This window comes from Eurypyga helias, unplaced genomic scaffold (genome assembly GCF_000690775.1).
Source record: "Eurypyga helias isolate BGI_N326 unplaced genomic scaffold, ASM69077v1 scaffold3615, whole genome shotgun sequence".
Taxonomy (NCBI): Eukaryota; Metazoa; Chordata; class Aves; order Eurypygiformes; family Eurypygidae; genus Eurypyga; species Eurypyga helias.
This window is the reverse complement of record NW_010251892.1, coordinates 43,652-68,444: the sequence shown is the minus strand read 5'-3', so window position 1 is coordinate 68,444 and position 24,793 is coordinate 43,652. Positions and strand designations below refer to the sequence as shown.

The 24,793-nt window shown below is 38.9% G+C and overlaps 1 protein-coding gene across 1 annotated transcript in view; it reads left to right on the top strand.

Annotated features, from left to right (window-relative positions):
* Positions 1-238: 238 nt before the first annotated feature.
* LOC104510025 (E3 ubiquitin-protein ligase Midline-1) overlaps positions 239-24,793 on the top strand; it is a gene marked incomplete at its 3' end in the record, with an annotated part of 66,549 nt that continues 41,994 nt past the window's right edge. The window contains exon 1 of the mRNA XM_010152153.1: positions 239-955. Coding sequence (XP_010150455.1) covers positions 296-955 — 660 coding nt within the window. The remainder of the gene's footprint in view (positions 956-24,793) is intronic.

Sequence of the window (24,793 nt, the reverse complement as noted above, 5' to 3'; positions counted from 1 at the left end):
AAATTAACAAGGAGATTTTGTTTTGATTCCTAAGTGAACAGAGAGAAAGGGGAAAGAAAAAAAGGCAGTCCTGTTTTAAATACCTTGATGTGTGCGTGTGCAGGTTCAAAACTTTAGGTTGCTCTCCCTCCCGGCGTGGTGGGTTGATAGCCCCGGGAGCAGTGGCGAAAGCTGACAACCCCCCACGGCTGACCCCTCATGTTCTCCCATGCCTAATCGAATTCTACATGTGTTTCCAGATAGCTGATCAGCTTCCCTGGATTTCGCTGACGCCACAGGAAAGCTTTGCCTGAAGATGGAAACACTGGAGTCGGAACTGACCTGCCCTATCTGTCTGGAGCTGTTTGAAGACCCGCTGCTGCTGCCTTGCGCTCACAGCCTCTGCTTCAACTGCGCGCACCGCATCCTGGTCTCCCACTGCGCCACCAACGAGCCGGTGGAGTCTATCACCGCCTTCCAGTGCCCGACCTGCCGCTATGTCATCACTCTCAGCCAGCGCGGTCTAGACGGGCTTAAGCGCAACGTCACCCTGCAGAACATCATCGACAGGTTTCAGAAAGCCTCGGTCAGCGGGCCCAATTCCCCCAGTGAGACCCGCCGGGAGCGGGCGTTCGATAGCAACAGCATGTCGTCCTGCGAGAAGGTCCTCTGCCAGTTCTGCGACCAGGACCCTGCCCAGGAGGCAGTGAAAACCTGCGTTACCTGCGAGGTGTCCTACTGCGAGGAGTGCCTGAAAGCCACTCACCCCAACAAGAAGCCGTTCACCGGCCACCGTCTCATTGAGCCCATCCCGGACTCCCATATCAGGGGATTAATGTGCCTGGAGCACGAGGATGAGAAAGTTAACATGTACTGCGTGACCGACGACCAGTTAATCTGTGCCTTGTGTAAACTGGTCGGCCGACACCGTGACCATCAGGTGGCAGCTTTAAGTGAGCGCTATGACAAGCTAAAGGTCAGTGTTATCTGTCAGCCTTTTGAGCTAAGCAGTGGGTGGTTGGGAAGGAAAGCACCCTTCAGTTGCATGCTAAATTCCTTATCTGGGCAGGGATTGGGAAGAGTGGGTGTGCAAACTCAAATCGGATGAGATACAAAGGTCTGTATGTGCGTTATCTCATCACCAATGAAAACATGTCAGATTTTGTTTAAAGAAAGATTCCTCAGTTGTGCTTTAATTTCTCCATAGTTATCGTAAGGAATATGCAGCATATACTACTGTTTAGGTGAATTTTCTTATCTACCTACAGCTTTATTTGTGACAGCTGACAAGGTTCAGTGTGCTGACTGCACAGACGCAGGCACTGATTGAAATGTCAGGCATTCTTTTCATGCAGTCTGCTGTTGATTATTTTTCATTTGGTTGCTTTCATTGTGAAAAATCCTTTGCATCGTCGCTAACAGGCAATGCATTTATCCGTGCTGGCTTCAGGGATGCCAGCTGCCCGTCCAGCCAGGGGAACCGAATTCCGGCTTCACTCTTCACGTGCTGCCTCCCACCCAGGCTTGCAGGTGGCACGGTCCTGGAAACAAAACTAAAATTCTTTCTGAGCTTCTTGTGGCATTCCCACGGTTTGGTGATCTCCCAGTACATCTGCCATGTAGTTGGGCAGCTCTGGCAGCCCTCTGGCCCCGTGCAGGGTGCCCTGGGTGAGTTGATAATGGGCAGCCAGGAGCAGGGTGGTCTGATGTCTCTCCAGGCTCCTGGCAGAGACACAGCTCCTACTGAACGGTGAGGCCACGTCGAGTGGCTTCCCACCCACCTGGGTGTACATTCCTCTCTTGCCGATTTAGGTGCTGCTGCAGAGCAAAGACAGGGATTAAGCACCCCACGCTTTCCTCCACCCGCACCCTCTGGATGGTCTGTGTTTGCCTGTGTGTGGCTGGGGATGGATATTTTTAAAGATGGACTTCATCAAGAAACCACATGTGCAGAGGGCAAAGCTTGTCTGTCAGCCCTCTCGCTTGGTAATTTGAAGGTGGAAAAAGAAACTAAATTAATAGGTTTAACTAACTGGAAGGGTTTTCTTAAATACCTTCAGATAAAAATACATGGCTGCACACATCTGTGGTAACTTTATGTGAGTGCAGGTGAAACCTGCATACCCATGCTGTGTGGATTTCTTGCCTCTATGCACGTGCAGACAAGCAGATCATATTCTATGAGTACTTTAACATAATGAAAGACACTACCTGGACCTCGTAGCTTCCTTTCATCTCTTAAAGACTTTATTTACTAAGGAGGAGTCGTTATTTTTGCTTTCTTTTTTTCCTTTTCAATGCAATTTGTTAGTTTAATAGGTAAGAGTTTAGCCATTGATAAAATGGGGCATGGACTATCAACGTGAAGAAAAGCACTGATAGCACTTTTCAATAATCTAATGGGTTTATATGCTTAACAGGTGCTATGACTTAGGATGCAAAGAGTGATTGAGCAATTATATTGTTTATCAACTTTAGGAATGCACTACTTAACATGAAATTGCTTCAGAATTAAGTACTAAATAGGTATATTTTTGAGGATGTCCATAAATGTTAAACATTTCTTAGTGTTGATGTACTTAGACATGGTAAGTCTTGAAAGAAGACCTTAAAAGGCATATATCTTCTCCTGAGATCTTTGACTTTGTATTGCAGATAAGAAAAAAGTTATAGTTTTTTTTCATGTTTGATCTATGTGTGTTAGGATGCCTAAGCAAACTCTGAGTGAATATCTTGGACAGATGAGCAACATTAGCATTAGTTGTTACACAGTTTGGCTAATTTGGCAGAACCCTAATAAAGTACTTTCTGCCAGCCACCTCGAAGAGCAGTTCAAGTACTAATTTAGTGGTTAGCATAGGCCTGGGTCACATAGCCCCTTATAACGGCAACTCCTATCACTGTTTAGCATATCTGTACAATTTTTAGATGATGACTTTTCTTTCTACCCATACTATCTAGAAGTACTTTATATAGGTAGTTATTAACCTACATGAAAACTGATTCCTATCCCTTTTGTCATGAGGTAACCTATTTCACTTCGTTAATGCCAGCCATGACATCAGTCATGCCAATTATGCCAGCAGTTATAACATGTTTGTGCTCTGAGCCCAGGAACAGTGGGCTAAGTGGTTTCCAACCAGATACAGTGTCAATTCTCTCTTCTTAAGAAGGTAGTCTGAAAACTATGTCTTTTCCTCATTGCCTCTTCCACCTCAGAAATTTGTGCTGTTTTACATATCAAACTCCAAGAATGACATTTTGAGTCCTGTAGATGGGCATTTTTTCCTCAGAGATAAAGGAATGTTACCTGTTCAAACTAGTGTTTGGTCACTGAGAAGCAAGAATTTCAGGTCTCCTCCTTCATAAATGGAGACATGACCTCTTGAGTCACTGGTCATGCTGTTAATGTAAGTCTTAGGTGGACCTTGCAAATGGTCCTGGTTGACTTACAGATGATGTGCACGTGCCATTGGCAAATTCAAAGTTCAGGCGGATAAGAAAATTCCCACCTGAAAAAACAGGTTGTTACTTGTTCTGTTGCTGCTGTAGGATTTGATAGATAGAGGGTGTTGAAGCACTGGAACAGGTTGCCCAGAGAAGCTGTGGATGCCCCATCCCTGGGAGTGTTCAAGGCCAGGCTGGATGAGGCTTTGAGCAACCTGGTCTAGTGGAAGGTGTCCCTGCCCATGGCAGGGGGGTTGGAACTAGATGGCCTTTAAGGTCGCTTCCAACCCAAACCATTCTGTGATTCTATGATTTCCTAGTATACATATTTAAGAGACTCAGATGATTTTCCAAATTTTTTTTGAGCTCCACTTTTGAACCCAATCAAGATTTCTTGTAGAACTGAGAGTCAAGTGGAAAGTGAGATAGGCTACCCAAATCTTTAAAAAAAAATCTGAAAGAATGAGCATGCAGTAGCCAATAGTATAGTGGATTTGTTAAAAAATTAGTGGTTAATTGTATCTTTAAAGAAGAAAAGAAAAATCTCTTCAAGTGACACTTTCTTTCTTGTGGTTTTCTTTTTAAAATGACACATTGTTGATGCTAACAGCAGCAACTGCTGTTGCTCTGGGTATCAAGCTATGCTAATTACTCGCATTCTCTTCCAACAGAGTTACTAATTATTTAAACAATATCTCACCCTTCATTAAGCATAGGACAAAAGATGCCATTACAATCTAGCTCCTTTTGTGGCAAAAATGAAACCCCTTAATTAGGAGTTCTGTACACTTGTCCTACAGAGGCATCTATGCTGAAGTGTGTTCAACAGTCAGTGTAATAGCCATTGTGGGCAGCTGAAAATAGGAACATGCTTTCCTTGGACAACTACAGCTCCAGCCCCGAGTGGTGCTTTTCTTTCTCATCTTGTACTGGGCTGGGAGGGTTCTTGTGTTCTTCCAGGAGTGGTACTGTCTTGCTTAGTTACATGACTACATGATATAACTTCATAAATATAGTTGTTTCAGTGTTTATACATGTGGTGGTGTGGGGTTTTTTTTGTTTGTTTTTTTAAGTAGGTCGTAGACATATGCATATTAAAAATGGAAAAACGATAAACCATGACTAACAGACATAAGAGGAAATATCCTGGTGGTATGCTGCATTTATGAGGTGGTGTTCAAAACTGTGGTATAAATTAGAAATAATTTTTAGCTGCATAGACAAAAGCAGCTTTAAAAATAGAAGGTTTATGCTTAACCCACCATATTACCTCAAAGAAATTATTTAAGACCAAGTACTTTTGATTCTTAGCTTTTTGTCTTGTTGCAAAAAAAAGGAAAAGACAGTTGAAAAGTGTCTTCATTTTTTTCAGAGAGAATTAATAAAATTATCATTGTCCTATAGATATATTTATACTCAGGAAAGTGATAAGAAAAATGAAAAGATAAGATGTATTTTGAACAACAGAGAATTATCTGGGGAGAAGTTACAAGGTGTGGATGGAAAGATATTGCTCATTTAATGTTAGCAAAGAGCCATGAAGAAGTTTAAGAAAAGAAGAAGATAGATGGTAAGACATATTTTTAAATGGTGTAAAGCCAGCATAACACCATTGAAATCAGTATTCTACCTTCATATTTACTGAGAATCTGGCCACTCGTACATATATTCTTGCCACAAAATTAATTTTGGCACAATTTTTGTAGTGCTTAGTCAAGAAAGATCTTTTGTTGACTGGAACTGCTGTAGGTTAGCTGTGGTTCTTCATGTTTTTGTTTGAATCTTATTAGTGCTGACGTGTATTGGGCACGTTTACAAAGGAAGGGCAGGCCTCTGAATGACATTCAGCAATTCCAGGAACAAAAGGGAGCTGCTTCTTTATGTGGTTTTCACCTAGTTTTTAGTGGCAGGATTCACACACATTTATGTTTCCTACACTGTTCATTCAGGATGCAAGGATTCAGTTTCCTATGGTGTGTCAATTCAATTACTTGCAAATATTTTTTTGGTATGAAGCAGCCATGACCTGTTTCCACCTAGAGAGAATTGTGTTTTGTTCTTATAAGCCTACTTTGACTGTGTAAAGGTAAGAGACTTCGTCAAGTTCACAGTTCTACAAATAGAGCACAAAAATGCATCTGCTTTTCTGCTATGTATATTACGAATTAAAATCTTTTCATATCTAAATGTCTTTGCAGAGATGCTGGCAAAATATATGCTAAAGTTTTCCAGCTATTTTTATTTGGCATTGTTTTGTAGTTGCAGCTTGATCATTACTTGGTATACCGCCATACCTTAAGAACCCAGCACTTAGAAATCTATACTTGTACAAACAGCAGGGTTGACAATCTGGGTACATTGGTTTCTGGATTTACATATAAATATATTATGCATGTACATGTAGATGTGTGTCTATATACATTTTATTCAGATCATGTGCATGTTTATAGTGCTTGTGTTAGTATACAGCGACAATACTACACGTTTGTATGTGTACATGGACTTGTTTGCCTAACGTAGAAATACACATAATTTCTAGTGATGTCTAAGTTCATAAATATCTAGAATCTTGAATTTGAATAACTACACATGTTTATATTTTAAGTAAATATATACAGTTTCATAGATATATGTAGGTCAGTAAAAATATATTTGATCACATATATATAAATTACATGTTAATTGTTTTATTTAGCATCCATTTTTAATATTCCATGCATACAGCTTCTTTTTAGTAGCTGAATATTTTCACATCTTTAATTCATAGTTTCCCTGTGTACCCTGAACTTTAATAACTTCCCATTTAATGGAAGCTATTTAACAAACAAAAAAAAAAATCTCCAACTGATATGTAAAGACATAGTAATGTCAGTGTTATAGTGATGTGTTATTTAACATTTAGATAAATGTCACTTTCCCTTACAGTCTACTGAATAGATTCAGAGTGTAGAAAGTTGCTTTTTATAGTGCCAGTTATGCAGGTTTAACGTGTAGTTAAAACACTGTATCCAACCTGACAGAATGTGGAACTTGTGGACTTTAATTATTAGCTTATTTTTATATTGGATGCAGCTTGATATTATTATATGATTATTTGATTAGATACCATGTGACAGATATTTCAGTGTATTAACTTTTTATGAACTTCAAATGATGAATGGTTGCATCTATTAGTATGGAATATTATCAGATACTACTTAACCCAGAAATAGATGCAGAAGTATAACTGACTGACTGTTCTTCAGTATTTGCAAAGATCCAAAAATACGAAGTTGTTGTGTGGAAGTAAGAAGTAAGAATGAACTATTTTACTACAAATGTTTTCCAGCTACTCTTATTTTATTACATTAATATATTGATATTAAGGCAGACTTCAGAACATCTTCTCTTTAGTCTAGAGTTACCTCAAATGGCTGTGCTTCCTCCATCTGGTATTTCTTTGGTGGAGTTCAGAAGGATAATAGAAAATGTCAATACAGCAATAAAAATTCAGTCATTTTTTGTGGGCGTGGGGGTTGGGGGGTGGTGTTTTGTTTTGTGCATTTTAGGCTGTTATAGCATAGTTTGAAGTTCCTAGTGTTTATGACTGTGGATAATGAACTATGACTTTACAATATTTAAAAGTACTATGAGATTACAAACAAGTTTTTAATTTTATCTACCAAGATCCTTTAAATAATATCAGCCATACTTTTAAAAAACTTATGTGTACAAATTTAACAGTTTACAAGTCTTTCAAAAATGTTCCTTCAATTTTTAGTCGAAATGATAGTGTTGAAGGCATAATCTATTCAGGAAGAACAAGAGAATTAAATAAAATTATAAATAGTACACCATTATCATCTTTGTTCTCATGACTGGTTTCCAGGGAAGCCAAACTAGGCGTTAAGCAAAATGTATTTTCATGCTTTTCCATGGATCTGGTCCAAACTGTTCAGATAATGGACTTTAAGTCCATGTTTTAGATCTGAATTTGGTAATGACCTCTTGACTGACCCTTCGTTGCTTACGTGTTTTTAGATAATATGATGCCTGAAAGTTGTTGGTGGAATGTAATGTACAACACATACTTCCTCAGAATAAGAATTTATGTTTAAATAGTAAATAATAAAGCAATAAAAATTAAAATTAAGCAAATAGGTGAGGTTAAGGGCATATAATGAACTGGTTTAGAACATTGGGTACAGGTTGACCCTTTGTTTAGGAAATGTAGTACCTGCCTACCAGAGTAACAGAGATGGCACTGGTAACAGGAAAAGTTACAAACAAGTGACCTTTCAAAGGCAGAACATTTATGGGTTTTAGCATAAAAGTACATTAATTAGCTTACGCATTCTATTAAATAGAATGAATAAGCTAATTCTTTCAGAGCTTTATGGGTGAATGATAAAGGTAGTTGGGAGAGAGTATGGCTAAAACCATTTACCGTGGAGAGTAGGCTAAAACTCTCACTCCTCAGTCTGAGAGATGTGTGGAAGGGTATGAATATGTATGTCTGTATGTATATGAAGTTCTTATTTTAAGCTATAACCTTATTTTAATGCAAATATTAAAAAAAAAAAAGTGACAGCAAATACATTTTCAGACAAAGGTGAAGGTGGTTAATAGTATGCTTTAAATAGGAAAAAACCTCACCCCAGAAGATGGATGTAAATATCTGCACATAAGTGGTACAGAACACTTACAATTCAGATCTCTCTGAAGTTTTTAATGTGTTAAATTACTCCATGAAGAGAAATGGAAATTACTTTAACTCTGCCCTGTAAAGACATAGAAGCATGATTACAGCATTTTAGTTCATCTTATGTTGAATCATTTTCATAAACTTTTTTTTTCTTTTCATATTGTCTGATCTTAAAATGCAAATCCAGAACTGATCCCAATACACTACTTTCCATTTCAGACTTTGAAAGTGTGCATCTATTATGATTTTCTTCGGCCATCTTTTTTTATCAACAAAATATACACTTCCTAGAAAAATGATACTACCTGTGTGTATCCTCAGCACTGTGAACGTATACACAGGGACTCATACCAATCAGAAATGGTGCTTAATTTGGAAAGCCTGAATAGCCCATGGAGAGGGAATCTTCTCCAGAAGGCCATGAACTGGAAAGCCGTGTTGGGTTGCTGAAGCACACTTTGGACTCAAAGCCTGATGTGGGTGATAAGATTGTGTGTTCCCTCTTCCTCCCATCTGTATTTACCTCTCCCCAAAACCAGGAATCCATCCCCCTAACTCCCTTGGCAACTGGAAAGGGAATCATAGAATCATAGAATGGTTTGGGTTGGAAGGGACCTTAAAGATCATTTAGGTCCAACTCCCCTGCCATGGGCAGGGACACCTTGCACTAGACCAGGTTGCTCAAAGCCACAACCAGCCTGGCCTTGAAGACATCCAGGGATGGGGCAAGAAAAAGGGACAAGCAGTGAGCCCATAGTCAGAAGTGTAGTTCTGTAGAAGCATTTCCCAATCCATCTCAAGGATGACACAGTTAAGTTTCCAGAATTTTTTGGCTATTTGCATGTTTGTGTTGAATGAATGTTCCAAATTGCACCAATTAGACTTTACAGGCAACAGGGTGTGGTGTGTGTTGTTTTGGGGTAGTCTTTCTTTGTTTTAACACGCACACAACATTTACATTTTTGGAGAAATGAAAATATCCTGTCAAATGTAATCTGTCTACTCTTTTGAAACTTAACAATTTTAACTTCTTACAGTCTGTTGGCCAGAATAGCATAAAGTAGCAGTATGATCCTTTAATTATATATTGCAGTATGAGAGAGAGCAAATTCAGCACAGATGAGAGATACAACTGGAGTGCCTATGGCTAGCTTTTTTCCTTTTGCAATTTATCTGTTCAATTGGTTGTGATATTGAGAATGATCTAAACTGTGACAGACCCCCTTTTGGTGGCCCGAGGAACTTTGGCTGCAGAAACCAAATGCTCAAAATTTGAAAAGGCAAGGTTATTTTGGTAGAGTAATATACAACTTCATACCTATACAGAAGTTGAGGGTTTTTTAAGGGGAGGGGCATTTGTGACTTTGGAATAGAAGACATTCCACTGTAGTATAATCTCTGCCAATTGCATCTGTATAGAAATGATTTGACTTAATTTTACTGTGGTAATTCCCAAAGACTCAAGTCAAAAAAATCCTGTAATATAAAGATGTTGTACAAGTACATAAGATGGTATAATCCCAGCTTCAAGGAATATTCATTCAACTATGCTTGGAACAAAATAGGAAAGCAAGCATCCCAGGTACGTAGAAATATTTTTTGATCACAGTAATATTCAGGTGAGCTATTGGCATCATGTAATGGGGAAGATTAAATAAGAAAAAAGTTTTAAATTAATACTGGCTAGTTCCACTAGTCAGGGGAGGCACTAGTATGTGATTTTTTAATGGTTATTCTGGTTTGAAATTCAATATCCTCACTTCTCTGTGTCACTACGTTGAAAAGCCTGTATTCTTGTGCCCCTCATTTAGGTGCTAGTGCAGCTCCTGGATCTGTATGTCCCATCTTATATGCCAGTCTAATAACAAATGAATTCTGATACCAAAACCAATGTTAGTACACTGTTACAACAGTACTTGTGACTGAAAATTTACATTCCCTAATTTGAAAAAAGAACTGAAATATGAGAGATTGTAAAATATGAGAGAAGCTGTCACATCATATGAGACAGAAATCTTCTGTTTCCTAATGAGATTATGGATTTGATAACACATTCTTTTTCCAAAGGGTATTCTAAATGAAATTAAAATAAAAAGCTGGTACAACAAGAACAGATCTTCCTTGTAACATGTGCAACAGTTCATATAAATTACAATCAATATTAATGACATGTATAGCCTTTTCTTAAAAAGCAAAGGACAAAGGGGCTTTTTCAATGCCATTACTTCCTAGTGCCACACTGCATGAATCATTTCTTACACCATTACTTACTGTAGGCTCACCAGTTGTGGGTGATAAGTCATTGTTAATACCAGGACAGATGAAGATTGGAGCAGCAATCTGCTGTTAAGGTGAGTGAGAGTGGGACAGATCTCTTGGGTCCCAGGGCTAGTATCAGGATGGAACTGTTAATATACCTCTTATTCAGGGCTATGCCTAAAGACACAAGCCACCCCAACATTGTTTTCTGTAATATTACCTGTAATGCACACGTATTTCAAAATACAGATTTAAAAGGTATTGAACTCCTATTTATGGCTCAGAAGATAAATGCTAACCTGTTCTGCTACAAATAAGCTGGAACATCTCTGATGGCAGATAGTACTGGGAGATTTCTTCACATGCTCAGAGTATCAGAGCTGGAGGAAGCAATGGCTAATCAGGTCTAGGAAATCTTTTCAGGATTTGAAGCAAATGAGGAAAAAAATTTAAAAGTGCTTCCCTGATCAAAATAAACATTTTTCCTCTTTTCTTTAAAAGTATCCAGAAACACACATGCAAACAAAACTTAAGACTTGCCAAAGTCTTCTGTTTTTCCCATGCAGTTTATAGTGAGATTTCATGCTGCCTGTGAATAACAGTGTCAATTCAAGCTTATGTTTGAATGTCAATTTTCCATTTCTAAGTGTAGACAATAGGTAAATTAATTAAAAGTTAAAAGAAGACATACTTATTCATTAACTACTAGAAAAACAAAACCATCCTGTGACAAAGTAAAAGAGAAGAACCTGAGTTGTTGTGCTGGCTCTATAGCCAAATATTCTTCTGGTAAGCACTCAATGCTTTGCTCCAAGGCTGGCTGGCAGTTGCTGTAGGTTCCCACATTACAGTAGCCTGCCCACCGAAACCCAGCTCTGCACTTCTGGATACGTGTGCCTATTTTGAAATGTGAGGCTGTGTACCCAAGTTTTATTATTTGCTATGATACAGTCAAACTTTAAAAGAGATTAAAGAGAGGCAGCTGTTCACAACATATGCGTCTCATGGTAGAAGCATTAAGCTGAGTTGTTCAGCTGTAGCTAATGGCAGTGTGTGCAAACTTTATCTACAGATTGAGTTGGCAGCATATGGAGATTAAAAGTAATTCAAACTGAATTTGAGCAGTATCTATCTTAATCATAATTTACTAAAGAGAAGAAAACATATTGATCAGTGTGTGGATGATGCTTCATCTGAGTAGGTATTTAAAATGTTCTATTTGTGGCCCAAAGACTCTAAACATATACATGCAAGAAATCCCTTTGAAGGAATAAATGAAGAAACTATTAAAATAATACAAATAATATTTGACTGACCTCATCAGTTTAGAAAAAAAATTAAAATTTGTCGAGCCCAAAATAGATGTGTTCAATGTCTTTCCCAGTGTACAAACCTGACAATATTCTGAAAACTATAAAAGAGGGAAAGTTTATGTGTAGATATGCAAGAGATTGCAGAGGTGAATGTTTGGGAGAGAAGACCCCTGTGTTTTTCCAGTAGTCGTGGACCTTCTGGTCACTGATGGCCTTCCTGCTTGCCCCGTATAGATGGCTGGTGGGGGCTGCTGGGGCAGTGTGTCATTCCAGGGAGGCCCTGAGTATTGCTCGGGCTCTGACTTTGCACAAGGTGTTCTTCAGCTTGGCCGGAGAAAGCCGCGTTTGCTTTTTTGTAAGTGCTTGCTGTTGGAAGGCTAGCACCAAGGGTTAAAATTCATCTGTACATTGAAAACTCTGCCATGGGAGGGAGCTCTGGCACTGGGGCCCTTTTTCATCCCAAGGGGGTGGTAGATGCACCTTACCAAAAGGACCCACTGGAGATGCCTGGTGAGGTTATGCAAACTTTGGGTGAATTTATACGATGATGTGATCCTTTCTTTCATGTGCCTTAAGTATGGGCAGACGTTGTTCTCTCTCCCGCATTTGATTACAACCTTCAACTTATAAAACACGCTGCAGCTTGGGGGGGAAGGGGCATTATATTAGACATACAGTAATGTTTTCACCCTCTTTTGACCATTTCTTGTGTTCACTCTTGAGGAAAAAGTGATGTTTCCACTCAGATCCACCAATTAGAGCAACAACCATGAAGCCTTTCTGTGGTTTTTACATTGTCTTTCCCTCTGCTAAATTAGCTTTCTTTCAGATTTGGTAGACATGTGCCCCAGCCCTCCAGAAATTCTGATGCATTGGAATTCTTATGCAGGAGGATTCTCTGAATTACTGTAGTGGTTTTTTTTGGTAAGAATATTATCAGAGGACTACTTTTTTTTTTTCCCCTTTTAATTTACTTAATTACTTCCAGATTTTTCTATATTTATACAAATTGAAAACCTTTGTCAGAACATCTAGTGGATTACTCTAAATAATACCACCTCTTTAGATTAATTAATTTAGATTCTTGTAATGTCTTTTGTTAAAAGAGGCTGGGTAAAGGAGATAGGCAAGAATAGAAAAGTGATAAAATATTTTTTGAACACCTGAAAGACATTTAAATGAAGTCTGAATTTTGAGCAGTTTTAAATGGGTTCTTGCTCTGCCGAAATCAGTTTGCACGTTCTCACTTGCAAGCAGTGTAATTTTTCTGTCAAGTAAATCACTACTACTCTTTAGGAAAAATCAAACAAACAAACAGACCTAAGCAAACAAAACTGATTTGGAGTTCTGCTCTTAAATCTCTTAATGCTTAATTTCAGCACTGTTGAAGCCAGGGAATGCTTTAGATTTTAATGTGTACAATATCAAAACAATTTTGAATAAATTAGGAAACTCTTTTAGTGTAATTGTTGTCTCTATTGTGTGCAGAGTTGAGTGTTTGCAGTATAAAGGTACAAGCAAATTCTTGAGTTACAGGAAAATCATTGTCACAAGTTACAAATTCAGATGTGGGAGAGGTTATTTTGTAATGACTGTGCATAATAGTTAGCAATGAAACTGTCACTCTAAGAGAGGAGCAAAAAAATAGGGGACTGCTTGTTTTTTACATTTTTATTCTGACATAGTCTGAGAATGGTAGGAACCCCAGTTCACCCTGAAGTTCGAGGCAGGAGTGCCTCATTGAATGACTACTGCCTGCAGAATCGGTTCTGAATCTGCTGTCACGTGTTTTCCTTGGAGGTACTCATTTCCTTCCTGAGGAGGTCTGCGAGGTCAGGCAAATATCCGATCTTGGAAGCTGCCTGTCTCAGGGCTGCTCTCTCTGAGTCATTATTTGTAAAGAAGAATTCATAGGAAAAGTCTGTTAGAAACCCTGGAGTGTGCTTCAGTAATGGGAAGGCACTTGAAACTGGGCCTGCCAGTTAGAAAAGTGTTTTGATGCTTTAGTGTTTTGTTCTGTTATATAATACATAAATAACTTCAGTATACTTGCTTTAGAGTCAGAATTCATGTAATCAGTTTCTAAGCCCTAGGAAGCAGTAAGAGCTTAGTAGTGTGAGTGAAAGGACTCCTGTCCAGTCTTAAAAATTTGGCCCTTTTACTGCTTTTGCTTTACATTATATTTACAGTATAGTCCAAATTCTGGCCTCAGGCATACCAGGAGAATCCCATTTCAGCTTCAGCAAATATTATTGGATTTTTTGATTGTTCTTACTTCCTAATTATTTATTAGGTACTTATTATTGACTATTTGGGGTCGTCCTTATTTATACTGTTAGCACATTATGTCACTTCATCACTTGTGCGAGCCTTTGGTGAGCCGATTCCCTGCCATTTCTGCTGGCAGCAAGCAGCCCCGGCACTGCGGTGTTGCAGGCGTGCCTGAGGTGGAACCACAGTCTGCCCCATGTTCTCCCGCTTTAGGCACCCAGCCGTCCTCACTGACTGCACAGGCATACTCTAGGAAGACTACTGCACCAGATGCTGATAGTAGATGCACAAGTCAGATGCCTAAAATAAAATTTCCTAGCAGACAAATTAATTTTAATGGCTGGTTTCTGTGGGTCCACCATTTTCCCCCTCCTGTAGTGGTGCATCTGTAACCCTGCCTCAGTGTCTGTGCCACCCTCCCTGAGCTCTCAAGGTCAGGGAAAAAACAACTCGACATAATAAGTGAATAATTTTCTGGGTCTCTAGCAAGTTGAAATGACTCAGTGATGGGTCAGACTTACTCTGGTTCTGGCACAAAGTAAAGATGAGGATCTTACAGAGTAGGACAGAGAGGAAAGTAATTGGGTGGACTTTAACTGTTATCCTAAGCAAGGAGGAGCAATTCCACCTATAGCCCTTAACTGTGTATGAAAATGGGATATAGCAACTTCTCTAAGTCCATCTCTCTTAAGGGTTGTTCTCTTCATCCGCACAGACCGCTAAGATGTACAGATGTGACTCTTGACATTGAGTCAACCTTTCAGAATTTGAGGAAAGCTGAAAAAAAACCCTTTCTTTTTCCTTGTGTCATTAAATGGCCAGAAAGTATTTTGGCCAATAAAAACAACTGTATTGATAACCAAAGCAAAAAAAGAAAAAAGGAGGCACAGAAGTGTCTATACAAAGACTTTTTTTCAGTACAAAAGTTCCCTGCAGAAGTTACACCCCTCACATGGTGTTTGCACTCTGGCAAAAGCTTCTAATGTCAAGCTGTGGCTTTTGTTGCGAGTACTAGTAGGAGAACAAATTTGATCTTTGGAAGTTTTTACCCCCCTGCTATGAATTTTGCCTTATGATTAGGCTTCATGTCACCTCCTGGTAGGTGCTTCGAACTTGCTCTAAGTCCTTCAGACAGTTCAAAAAAATTTAATAAATATTTCACAAATCTGGCTTAAAGTTTGAACTTGCAAGCAGTCACAGAAGTAATTCGTTTCAGATTTCCTTGAGAGCCCTTACTAAATTTCTAGTAAGGATATAATCTTTCCTGTTTGGGGAAAAATTCATCTATGAAGAATATGGACAAAACTGAGGATTTGTTATTTATGTATTTGTTTTGATTTATACTCATGACTTTTGAAATAATCCTGGAATATTCCTTAAAATATAGTGGAATGGATCTGTCTGGTAATTCCCTTTTAACCACAAACCAGCAGGACTTCAATAACTGAGCTGCAACAGGTGTAGATATATCTGATTTTTAAGAACTCCTGTCAGAGCCTTCCCACTTTCTCACAGACAGCAGGATCAAATGGGCTTTGGAGTCATGCTCACTAAAATAGGGCTATTCTAAACTAAATAAAGAGCAAATTCCAAAACACATCAGAGTTAATTTGCCATTGTTTTAACCATAAACTGTAATGAATCCTCATCAAATGAATGCAGCTGCTATGGTGCTGTATCCAAAATAATGTAATTAAATTGCTGCTTAGGGAATTTTAGAATATAAATTTGGCAGCGCTCATTACTGGCAATTTGACAATGAAACATTTATAATCTTATCCAGAGAGGTGATCCTGTGTTCCATCATTCTAAGAACAGAGAGAGGAGAAACAGGACCAGGATGACAAACGGCCAGACCGAAATCTGAAACAAGAAACCGCAAGAACTTAGGGCTAATCCAAGCCATGCTGGAAAGCCTATTGTGAAGGCAAGGGGAGGACAGGAGGAGAAACCTTAGATGGGTTACATCAGAAAAATTCTCCATCGTGCTCCACAGTGACGAGGTCAGTGAGGCAACAGGGTCCACCAAAGGGAGCCCGTGGGAGCCACAGGTTTGCTGCTGTCCTGGTAAGAAGAGTTGCAATGCCAAAGCAGGCAAGGATAGGCCTTGGGCATCATGCCAGGGTGGACTCGTCCTCCCTGCTTGCTCCCCTACAAAAACATTCCCCTCCTCAAGCTGTCAGCAAGTGTGTGGAGGCTTGATTGTAACTTAAACAACCTCCTTCTGGAGGAAAGCAGTGACATTGGGCAGCTTGGCCTCTTGTGTGATGAATTCCCCTGGACTTGTCGGGACCCAGGCTGGCACATGGAGATACAACACATGGCTCAAACATCTGTAAAAACTTCCATGATGAATGTGCACTGAATACACCAACATTGTCTTCGCTTGGGCTGTTCAAGATCAAAGTAGTGTTCATTAAAGCAACAAGAATTATGATGAAGTGACTCTTACAGTCATTTTCTTGGTAACAAAACTGTAAAACTAAAGCCAGTGCCATCACATCTCATCAGAAAGCAGGTTTATTTTTAATTTGTGTTAAAAGTGACCCCAAATTAAATTCTAATTTCAGGAGAGAGGAGTTTGTACTGAGGCCAAATCTGAGCCTTTAAAATGTTTATGTTTAATAAGCCTTAGTATGCCCATTCTAATTAAACATATATGAAATGTTGGGTCTTAAATCATACTTTAGTTTAACAGCTATGCTTCTGTTCCTTTATATGCTAAGCAAAGCTTCTGGGATTGTGTTTCCAATATGAATATTCAGTATTATGGCTTCAGAATTGGATATCTATGAATATTTAACATTACATGTCCCCAGAGGAGTTACCTAACACTTCAACTCAGGGACAGTTGATCAGATGAAGCCAACAAAGTCCTTCACATTATCTTCAATTAAAGTCCTTCACATTATCTTTTTTTTTTTAAATGTTAGTGCATAACACTAAGTTACTGAGAAAGTTGCAGAAGCACAGCAGAACTAATTGAAAAAAGGAGTCGGGGAGGAAAGAGGAAAATTTCAGGCTTTTGATGTTAAAAACAAAAATCATTTGTTAACGAAAGGGAAGCATAGAGAACAAATGTTGAGATTAGAGACTAACATGTTTAACGGCAAAATTCACAGAACATTTATGATGTGGAAAGAAAATTAAAAATACTATGAGCAAAGAGTTCGGAGGTAGGTATCCCTATTATGTGTGTGTGTATATATATACGTCTACTTGGAGTTAAATTTTATTTTGAGGCTTGATATTTTTTCTACCCTAAGGTTTAAAACGCAAAGACAAAATGAGTCTGCTCTATCCTTCTGTTGCTCAGCATTGGTCAGTAAACATTCTTTTGGATGGAAATTTAAAAAAAAGTTATTAGAGCTAACATTTGGCCTCAAGGTAAATGTTCCAGCAACAAAAATCTACTCCAGCAACAGAATGATGTCTCCTGAATCTGAACTGCCAGAAGGGGAAGTGAAAAGAGAAATAGGGAGGGTGGGATTTGTAGGTCAGTCACGGATTTCATGTAATTCATTTGTTTGTGTAGCTTTGCAAACCCAGAGCTGTCTGAGATTTAGCAAAACAAATATTTGTGTCTTCTCAGAGATTTGCCAAATAACAGAGTGGTGGCAATCTTAACGAGAGGCTGAAATAATTTGTTGCCATATTGTTTCAGCTCACAAATAAGCTCTACAGTTATCCTGGATTTCATATATAATACCTTCAGCATTGCTGAAGGCAATTGGGTGCCTCTATCCCATACCATAGTCCCTCAAAATGTTACAGCATTTGCTCAACAGCTGTAATGTGATTTTTTTTTTTTAGCATTACTGGATGGGAACATTGGTTTTGGCCTGTCTGGTCAGGTTAAGAGGCTGCTGTCGAGTTCTGCAAAGTCACTGAGAAAATGCTGGCATAATCTTGAGCTTATTGGAAAGATCAGACTGGCCTTTTCCTGCAGTTTAATCAATAGAGTTGGGTAACATTTTTAGTGACTGCAAATTCATCACAAATGGGGTTTTGTTCCTAAAGCTATTTTTACCTTTGAGTAGAACTGCAGAATCAATTTGAGGTGAGGAAAAAATACAGCCTAGAGATCACTTCTAGTCGTGTTGCCCCTGTTTTACCCACTCACCTGGGGATTATAGAATCTGACTTTTATCTCAGCATGAGAGTCTTGGGGACTGCATCATCCTCTGCAAAAGGACAGTGTCTCCAAGGAGAAAATTAGAGGAGTCTAGAGTGGGCTCTCTTCACTGCACTGTGTCTCTCACTTGTGAGAGTAGAAAACAAGTCTTCCTCTAATACTTTCCTCAAACTGCAGTAGCACAGTTTGTCCCTGGTGCCGTGCGTGGTGTCTCTTTTGCCTAGCCAGCCCGAGGTGCTGGGCTCTGCTGTCCCCGGGGCCCACAGCCTGCTTTCCCAGCTGCTTTGGCCCACGGCGTCCCCTGCAGCATATGGCTTCCACACTCACATCCCTGCTGAAACAGCATTAACAGCAAAGATGTCATTGGCTGTGTTTGCCTTCCTGCTTGGTTGTCCTAGAGCTTGGAGATTCAGTATGTCTTTAAAAAAAGTGGGAACTCCAGGTCAAGTTAGTTCTTTTCCCAGTCCAGGGTGGTGACAGGACCAAAGAGACACAGCCACATTTTTCCTTCCAGTTTGGCTGCTGACCCAGAAAGTCAGTTAAAGTCACAGCCCTGCGTAGTGCAGAATAAGTTAATATTTGGTATGATAATGCTTACGTCTGGCCTGTATGGAGGTAGGACACACACAGAGGCTGCTTTTCATATGCTGTCTTATTTACCCCTTTACACTCCTTTACATTCTCCAAAGGAATACTGTTTTCTGTGCAGATTTATTTAAAGTAGAGATGCAGTACATTAAGGGAATACTGGAGTTTTTTTTCTTCTTCTTTTTTTGGCACAATGGTTCTACAGACTGGTCTTAGATGAAGTTCAGCTAATTTATACACTAACAATAGCGAGCTGATATTTCCTCTGATACTGAGACTTGGCAGAGAGGACCAGAAGGAAGTGTTTCAATCCAATATATAAGAGACCAGCAAAAGGGAAAAAAGAGACTTCCTTTTTATTATGTGAGGAGAATAATATATTACAAATAATTTCCACCCATTAAAGTGCCCTTTTGTTCTTACAGCCTCATTTGGGATATGTGGTCAGTCCACTTTTGATCATTGTGGTATCTTTGCGACATCCCATCTTTGCTTCCTCAAATCAATAGCTGGCCTTTGCATGTGTTGCATCTGATGCCAGCTGCTTCTGTTCAAAGATCATTAACCAGGACACTTACTACTAAAGAGTAGTGGTCAAAGTTTGGGTCTATTTTGGCCCTGCTACTGTGTCTGGATTTTTGTGGTCCTGAAATCCAGTCATTTCTGGATACCTTTGTCTTTAATCAGCTGACCACATGTAACTTGGTGAGAGCACTAGTGGGCCAAGTTCTCTGAATAGGGATAACTAAATCAGCTTTCTGTAGTTTTGGAAATCCCAAGGTTAAATCCCAGGTTGAGAAGCTTCCCACAGATTTCAAAGAAAAAACTTTCTGCCGTGCTATCCGCTTTTCTGGTGTTTTCACTCTGATTACTGAATGGTATGTTTTTGCATTGCAAATGAATAATAACTGGAGGATAAGAAGGACATACTTTACACTGTTCTTTTCTGCACACCACCAGCAAGGCAGCAGTAATTAATTTGTTGATGTAAGGGAGGTTTCCTTTGCTGAAGCACATGGCTTCTGTGGCCAGTGTTTTTCCTAGCGGCGTTAGGAAACTGTCTATTAGCAACTTGTCCCCGCAAGCGTTATTTCAGGCTCGGAGCACTGAGGGGCTTGTGTTGTTTGTGACCCACACAGTGCAGAAGAGCCGAATTACCCACACACTGCCCAGGTGGCCTTTGCAGCCCCAGCAATTCTGTATGCCCTTAATTCCTCAGATTTATTGAATATACAGCGAATGATCACAGCCTTTTGATCAGGAAATCTTGCCTAGCAATAAGAGAGTCCTTTTCTATGGACTTCTGCCTCGCCGGATGGTCCCCATGATGGCAGGCATAGGTGCAGGCAGAACCACTAGCAGCCTTCTAGCTGCAAAGAGGTTTTTGCATAGTGGGAGCAGTCCATTTTACTTGTGCTGATCCTCTTTACCCTGTGTGTTGATGCCTCACTAGAAAAACTGTCCCCGGTAGGGAAGTCGCTCTGGTGTCGCTCTGTAATTTATTAATTACAAATATTTAAAGATGGATGTTTTAGTTAATTTGAAAAAAATATATGAAAGAGAGATTGAGAGGAATGAAAATAAGCATAGAAAATATGTAAGAGAAGAAGAGGTAAATAAAAGCTGTGTAAGATGCCCAGGCCTGTACGTGAAAATCTTGCTGTTGATCTAAATGGGAGCTGGAACTTGCTCTTTAGTTGAATGACTGCTTACAAGATATGGGACTGTCATTATGTAAAGTGATTTTGTTTTCTGCTATTTTTTTTTCACATCACAGCAAACACCCAGGAGCTCAAGACCCCTAGGCTAGCATTTAATGGCTAAAAGAAGTTTGGTAAACCTCTTATTTTTATTGGCAACCTGCAGTCTGTTACAGCTCTTATTCTGCTGTCAGAAAAAGGGTCTTTAGTGAGGTAAAACATGAGCTTTTCACGTCTGGGGACTTGGCAGAGGATGAACACTAGAGTCTCAGTTCAACATCTGATGTACAATAGGTGATTTCACAAAGCACCTTTGCAATTTGGAAGATTTGTTTGCAAGAGACCTCAGGATTAAATGAGCCTATAGTGAATTACTTAACATTACCCCATAGAAACCTGCTTCTGTAGGTCAAGTCTGAAGTTAATTCACTAGAAGTACTGCAGTTTCTTCTTTCTGTGCTGTTGTGGACCTCAGAGTACAGCAGGAGATGTCTAGCTCAACACAGTACCTACTTCACCCTTTAGGTGTTGGTGTGATATGTATTTACAGCTCTGAAATACACTGAAGAACTCAGTGAATATATATGTTACACTCAGCGAGAAACACTTAAATTTTTTTTTCACCTAAAAAAGAAAAAGTATCCAGAATCACCAAATTAAATCTTACTGTAAATACTGTGGGTTATGTTCAGGGAAATAGAACTAATATTACCCTAGTTCTTTCTACGCTGATTGTGACTCCTTACAAAGTACCATCCAGTTTTTATCATACATTTTCAGGGGTGTGCTTCAGTTTCTGTACCCTTCTCTTTCAAAGTTGTCATTAACATTGTTTCATGATGGCAGGCCTGATTCAGGGCTCGTTGGCATCAGCAGAAAAGGCCCTAGATGACTTTGGAGGCTGCTGCACAAGTACCACAGGGAATCAATGGCTATACCCATAAAAAATTTACCGGGATTAATTTAGTTGTTTTGTCTGCATCTTGAGTAACAAAGTCTCATGTGAGGTCCATGGAGTCAAACTGTGTATAAACCATTTAAAATCACTGCAGCAAAAACCGTGTGCTTTGACTGAGTGCTTAATCGAGCAATTAAATGCCCAAGTACCATGAACTTTGCATTGTGAATTAGATATCTGACTGCTACTTATTGATTAACTCCCCTACAAGCCCTCTTAGGCCATTGTATAGTATTTTTCTCACATATCAATTGTCTCATTCCATGCAAAATACAGCTGGCGAACCTTTAAAATACTAGTTTTTTTCTAAAAATTTTTTTTAATGTTTGGTTTAAAAAAAAAAAGGCACACTTTCAGATTACTCTTTCTTCTTTATGCTCTTGGCCGTTTGATTTAAATTTTACAAGGCAGAGATCATGTCTCCTCTGGTTTTGTAAAGATCCATGGGTACTTCTCCCCTAAATAGGTGACGGAGGGTCTAATTCCATGATTAGCTCTTCACAGGTAAGGTTCTACAGGAAACCATGAAACATTAGGTATTCTTAAATCCAGCTGTATAATTGCCTGCAGGATCAGGTTCTCATATGTGAATTTTTAAATTCTGGCATGTTGGATGCAAATGTTGCATCTAATTTTTAGTGCGGTTCTACTTTACTTAATTATTTCTGCAGTCTGACTGAGGTATAGGAGTCAGTTGATATTTCACAAGGTTCACGGGGTTCCTTGACTCCATTCCACAGCAACCAGATTGAGCGATATCCTTATTTAACACTCATGTCTTTTGCAAATTATAAAAGACCTCTGCTTTAAGACTCTTAGCAATAGATCTTTGCTCGCAGTATTTATTTGATACGTTCATAAGTATTTCACATATCTGAAATATGTGAAATTTTGTGCGCTTGCACAATGCAGAAACCTTCAGGATTATAGTTAACTCAAGACATCATGAGAAAAAGGTTATGTTTTCCAATCAGGTAAACTTTTCTAAATACTTGGATAAATTGTGTCATTTATGTATTGTCCTGGACTTAGGGACAATGGCAAGCTGTTTATTCTGCCCTTATATGTAAGCTGCCCTTTCACTGTGCTTATGTCCCATCAGGTGGGATAACTGTGATGGGACCTCTGCCTGGAAGAGGTCACAGCAGTCCAGTGCATGTTGCTTGCAAATAAAAATTATCCTGCATTTGGTGGTACCATTTGGAATGGAACTTGTAAAGACTGCACATGTTATAATAAAGCTTTTAAGAAGGAAGAGGCATGGATAGTAAAAACCAATATAGTGTATCAGCCCCATGTAATGGAAGTATATGGTACGTAGTGATCTGTTGCTGTCTCCAGTTGTACTGCTTGCAAGAGTAAGGATCACTCATATGAGAGCTTATGGGATAATGTCCCAGGCTCCTGTTTCAAAGCACTAAGCAGAATTGCTAAATAATACTATTTTCCAGGAATTCCTCCAACCAACATATTTCTTACCACAGTACAAGAAACAACAAACTGAAAGCACCCCTTTCTCTTTGGCATATTTTGCACCCAGTGATAAAGTTACACAGAAAAGAAATAAGAAACATATATAGGTACATAGATAATAATAATAATAATAATAAAAAAAACCAAAACCAAACCACCCCTTTTAAATGTAGGGCTGCATAAAGCAGGACAGATGCACTTGAAAATGAAAAAGAAATATATAGAAGAGTCTGATTTTTTAATCCTCTAAATTTCTTGGTATCCTGAGCTTAAATAAAAAAATTATTGAGTCTTAAACATTGTCTGGGCCAGGATCCATTTAAAGCATTACTGTTAGCATTATTGTGTCTTGTAAGTCATCATTGCAAAGTAGGAGTGTGTGTAGCATGTCCCACTTGCACAACCTGAAAATCGGAGGCTCAGCCTGTTACCAGTAGCTGTGACTTCCTTTATTAGTGTGTGTCACAGAGACTGTGCTGTTTCTGTATTGTATAGCAACTTGGACCTGAAAATCACCTCTTTCAGTCACTGAGCTGGCATTACTCTTGGAGAATTCTGGAGACTGAAAATCGTTTTGGACACTACAACAGACATAGTGATGATCTCTTGACTTTTGTCTGGACATTTTAATGTAGATTCTTTACGTAAACTTTGGAGTTAAGGTACAGGTGGAACTTAGAATGGGAGAAAAGCTTTGTTGGAACTTGAAAGAAAACCACAGCATGAAGTGGAAGCAACATGACACTGCAGAACACCGCAAATGCTCTTTCATTGCTTCTGCTATGCGCTCTCCTCTTGAAGCACTTCAAAACCGCATCTACTCCCACCCTTTCTGTGAGTATACCCTTAGTTTAAAGTGAGAACGGAAAGCATTGTGCTCCTCTCACCCACAGTTGCTGCCAAGCCTTGAGATAGAACCCAGTGGGTTTTTTCTTCTGTCAAAGTCAAGTATGAGCATTGTACTCGTATTCCAAGTAGTAAGCTATGCTGCCTCAAGTAACTGAAAAAGCATTCTCAATTCCCCTCTAGGTTTCAGATTTGGATTACCTATTTTATTCCAAATGTTTTGCTGTTTCTTTCAAGCAAGGAAGCCGAACAAATGTTTTATTTTTAATTAGGTAAGATGGAAATGTCTTAAAAGTCTGACATTCTGTCTTAATAGAACAAATAAGGCAACCTGAAACTTCACAAATAATGAATGCTGCAGTGTAACTTCCAATAGACAATCTCAGTATAGAGCACAGGCAGATTAGACCACATTTATCTTTGAACAAGAGCCAAAAGCATTGGGAAAATAATGATAGTAATTTTGTATTCTTTTATTTTCGTAGAGAACATGAGATAAGCATTGGAAAGGGTTATTATTTATGTTAACAGGGGAATTCCTTATTAAATTACTTTTTTCTATTTAAAACAAATTTAAGAATTACTGAAATAAAATTGTATACTCTCCTCCCATCCTTACTCTTAATATTTCATAAATTACCTTATCTTCTGTTGTCTGCTGTCTAATATTCTATTCTTCAGTCTGCAAGAAAAAAATTTTGAATTAAATATCGTCTGATGTCTGGGCACAGAGCCACTTTTAGTGCTGTAATTCACTGCAACATTTTTTGATCATTTAAGAACCAGTAACTGAATCTCCTGTCACTTTTACACATTATTAGGTCACAAAGGTTCAATTTCCATTCTGGTGTAAACTTTGAAATAGAGACACTTGTGGGATTTTTTTTTTTCCCCCCCTTAATTAAGGCATTCCAATATGTGTAGCAAGGGAAAGTAAGAGTTAGTCCAAAGGTGAACTCTACCTACCTTTACAGAACTGTTATTACAGAGATCTGTAGATAGCGGTGATAGCATTCTGTTTGTGACCGGGAGCAGGGACAATTAGGAATTTGAGAACAAACTTCTTATTGCTGTTTTTTTCGTGAATGCTGGTATAAATAATTATGTTTTTTTTTTTTTTTTTTTCCACAATGATCCCTT